Source organism: Etheostoma spectabile, chromosome 13, assembly GCF_008692095.1.
Source record: "Etheostoma spectabile isolate EspeVRDwgs_2016 chromosome 13, UIUC_Espe_1.0, whole genome shotgun sequence".
Classification (NCBI taxonomy): Eukaryota; Metazoa; Chordata; class Actinopteri; order Perciformes; family Percidae; genus Etheostoma; species Etheostoma spectabile.
The window spans coordinates 26,312,748-26,316,053 of NC_045745.1; the positions used below are offsets into that span (position 1 = coordinate 26,312,748).

General features: G+C 42.2%; 1 protein-coding gene across 2 annotated transcripts in view; it reads right to left on the reverse strand.

Annotated features, from left to right (window-relative positions):
* abcg4a (ATP-binding cassette, sub-family G (WHITE), member 4a) overlaps positions 1–2,850 on the reverse strand; it is a 16,224-nt gene extending 13,374 nt beyond the window's left edge. Inside the window, exons 1-2 of one of the 2 annotated variants that reach the window (XM_032534033.1) lie at positions 2,252–2,850; positions 246–483 (exon numbers count right to left, since the gene is read on the reverse strand). In XM_032534033.1, coding sequence (XP_032389924.1) covers positions 246–474 — 229 coding nt within the window. In that variant the 5' untranslated portion in view covers positions 475–483; positions 2,252–2,850. The remainder of the gene's footprint in view (positions 1–245; positions 484–2,251) is intronic. The other variant, XM_032534032.1, reaches the window with a different exon arrangement.
* Between the last annotated feature and the right edge of the window lie 456 nt (positions 2,851–3,306).

Here is a 3,306-nt window from a genome sequence, read left to right on the forward strand (position 1 = left end):
TGTGTGTGTGTGTGTGTGTGTGTGTGTGTGTGTGTGTATACCGGGCTGGGATACATGTGCCAGAACAATAAAGCAATGCAAGAGAGACAGACTAACTCCAAGGAACAAATATTTGTCTTAAATGTCACAAAGGCTGTTAAATGCCTCCTCTTAAATTCCTGCACCCCAGATATTGATCATCATGGGTGGTGCTTTCTTGCTTGCCCATCCATCATGGTTACTATGTGAACTGAGCTTTGCAGTACCTCTCCTCCTCCACCAGGGACCCTCACGGATGGTGTGCGAGAGCTCATTGAACTCCAAGTCCACAGCAGAGCGGCGTGGGAGGTGGGAAAAGCGCTGGGCCTCAGTGATGTGGTTCTCCACTTTCTTTAAGTGGGTGAGCAGTGGCACCTCTGGAGGCGCGCCGCCATGGAGTTTGGTTTCCTCCATGGGGATGCTGACCGAGCCCTGCTCCTGTGTCCTCTCCGCCATGCTGAAAGGCTGCAAAACAGGACAGACATGTCAGTCTTTACAATTGTTTTCAAACTCTACTCCAATCTCTTGCTTCAAATAATAAGCATCATATCCCTGTATGTTTTATGCGTGAAAGAAAATGGAAAAGGCATTATATTTGGGTCAATCATTTCATTTGCCAATAAACAAGATAAACATTTCATTGATGGCTTTTGGTTCCTGTTTTCTAGTTGTTTGACTGATCCAGAGAAAACTGGTGCCTCAGCAGATGTGTGGACTCAAAGGTGTGTTGTAGCAATGATTTTAGAATGACTGCAGACATAAAACGCTAGATATGATCTGATTGCAGCTTATTTCATGGACAGGCCGGTGGAGGTGGATGTGAGTCTGAGTGCGAGGAGTCGGGATCTGGTTTCAGTCCTGCAGCATGCGTAAACTGCTGATTCACATAGATTTCCTTCTAGACAATGCGGCCTGTCTAAAGTGTCTTTTAAACTATGTAGTTACTGCTGATACAGTAGTTTACCAATGATCTGAAACTCAAACACATTGATTCCCTATGTCAGGACATGTGACAGCACCAGGATCATGTTACTTTTACATGAATCTGGTAAAAGTCAATATTTGTGTTTGAGTTAACGAGTTTTTGAAAGTGAATCAAGTTGCCTATTTTATGAAGAGCAATGTAATTATCAGTTGAAAGTTTATGGATAGGCACGTTTAAATGCTATCAGGAAAACTAATGGGGTGTGTTTTATTGTAAATTAATTGCGCATAGTATAAGTATTTATAAAATAACTACACAACCACCAGATTCTGTCCAAATAGTTAGGAAAACAGTGGCAAAACGGCCTATTTTGTGAACATTCAGGCATGAAATAAGCAAATAAAAGAAATCATGGTGACACACAGATGTACACACTTGTGTTTTAAAATACATGTGACATATTTACACCCAGTCATCTCCCAAACATAAGTTGTGATGTGTTCAGGCACATTCATCCAAAATATAATTTTGTGACACCATTCAAGTCAAAATCACGGGTACTGTGGTAAATACTGACAAATATGACACAGTCACTGATCTTTAGAGGCAAAACAAACAAAGTAAACCTGAAATAGAGACTAAAAATGTGTGTCAAAACTCATATCATTAACACATAATCACTGTATGCAAACGTCCACTGCTGCCATGCAATGCCATGCAGTCTTCAGTAATCTCCAGTTTCTGTCTACCATCCATGTTTGACTATATGTGCAGTAAAATCTTCTCATGTAAAGAAGGCCAGTAAAGGAAATTGACCATGGCTTCTATTGATCACCCAACCATTAGTGCATTTCCATTACCAGCTTGCATATAAACTCAGTAAAACACTGACAGGCTTTAATTGCCTCTCAGTCAGATTGAAGGCCGTCATGTGTGGCCCCAAAGCAAAACCATGTCATGTGAGCTCACACATCATATTAAAAGTCTCCTGTAAGGGGATGAAGTATGGTTATTAAATGTATCTCTGCAGTGGTGTGGTGACTCTGTGCTCTGCAGTGACTTCACGGTGATGAGGAATGCTGCCAGCTCTTCCAAAAGCACCTGTTACCAACAAACTGATCAGAATGAAAACATGACACTATTTAGGTTGGAAAATGAGAGTGCAGTGGGAAGAGGTGACCTTTTTTAAAGGGAGATGAGTCATTAATGATTCTGAGGATACATATAGGCTACAGTAAGGCTTCACCAGTAAGTTCTACTGTGTAATGCACTTGCACATGCACACGCACACGCACACATTGCACATACTTATTATTGTGTGTTGAAATGACCAGGTGAGCAGCTCAGCCCTGGTTCTCCTCTCTTGGTAAAAGCAACAGTGTTCAGTTTATCCCTTTACAGCAAAATCCCTCCACATTCGAAGGTAGGCTACCCCAAACAGTCCCAGCCAGTAAAAAAACAACAAGATGCTCACTGTGCGCCAGTGTCAATGAAAAAATCGGATCGGATGAGAGGCATTAAAGGACATAGCTGTGTGCTCCTTATCAATATATCTCGGGGTGCGGCGCACACCATCCCGCATTCACCACAGCAACTCCGGATTTTAAAAAATCCTGTCCGGCCTCAAACTACGATTGCATCCCAGTGATTCGTCAGGGGAACAGGGTGCCTGTCATGTTTTTCCTTGGTAGGATTATTCCTTTCATTGAATCCATCCGATCCGAACCCGCATCGAAATACTCACACACATCCTCAGCAGTGGTATTGATGACAATTAGTCTCTGACATCTGGAATGCAACAAAAGACAGCAGAACAGCGCTGCAGATGCTTCGGCAGCAGCTCGATATTCTGTAGCAGCCGTTATGTCCCCTTACCGGTTAGTGCGTGCGTGTGTGTGTGTGGTACGCACGCCGGTCTGGGATACAGGGCGTTGCTGGCAGGATGCTACAGGAGGAAAAGGAATATTGTTTTGCTTTTGATTGTTTCCTCCTAATCCTCATCCTAACATCATGTTTTTAGAATGAAATAAATCTCACAAAGAGAAAAATAAATAAATAAAATTAAAGTAGTAAAAATAAGGTAGTGGTCTAGGCTATTTTACAAAAAGGCACTGTAGGCCTACGCACACTAGCTACAGCAGATGATGCATTTTAAGTCCCATTTTATCACAGGGATTTAAGGAAAGGGCACTGACCTATAAGTTGGAATCAATTCACAGTTAGGCTAATTAAATGTAGATCACATTGGCTGCCACAGGCTGCTTCAATAAATTAGCCCCTCCAATTTTAGTATTTCCTTTTCTATTGTGGGGCTTTGGGCTGTTGTATCTGGGTCTCTGATTTCTCTTTTGCCTATTTTGCCT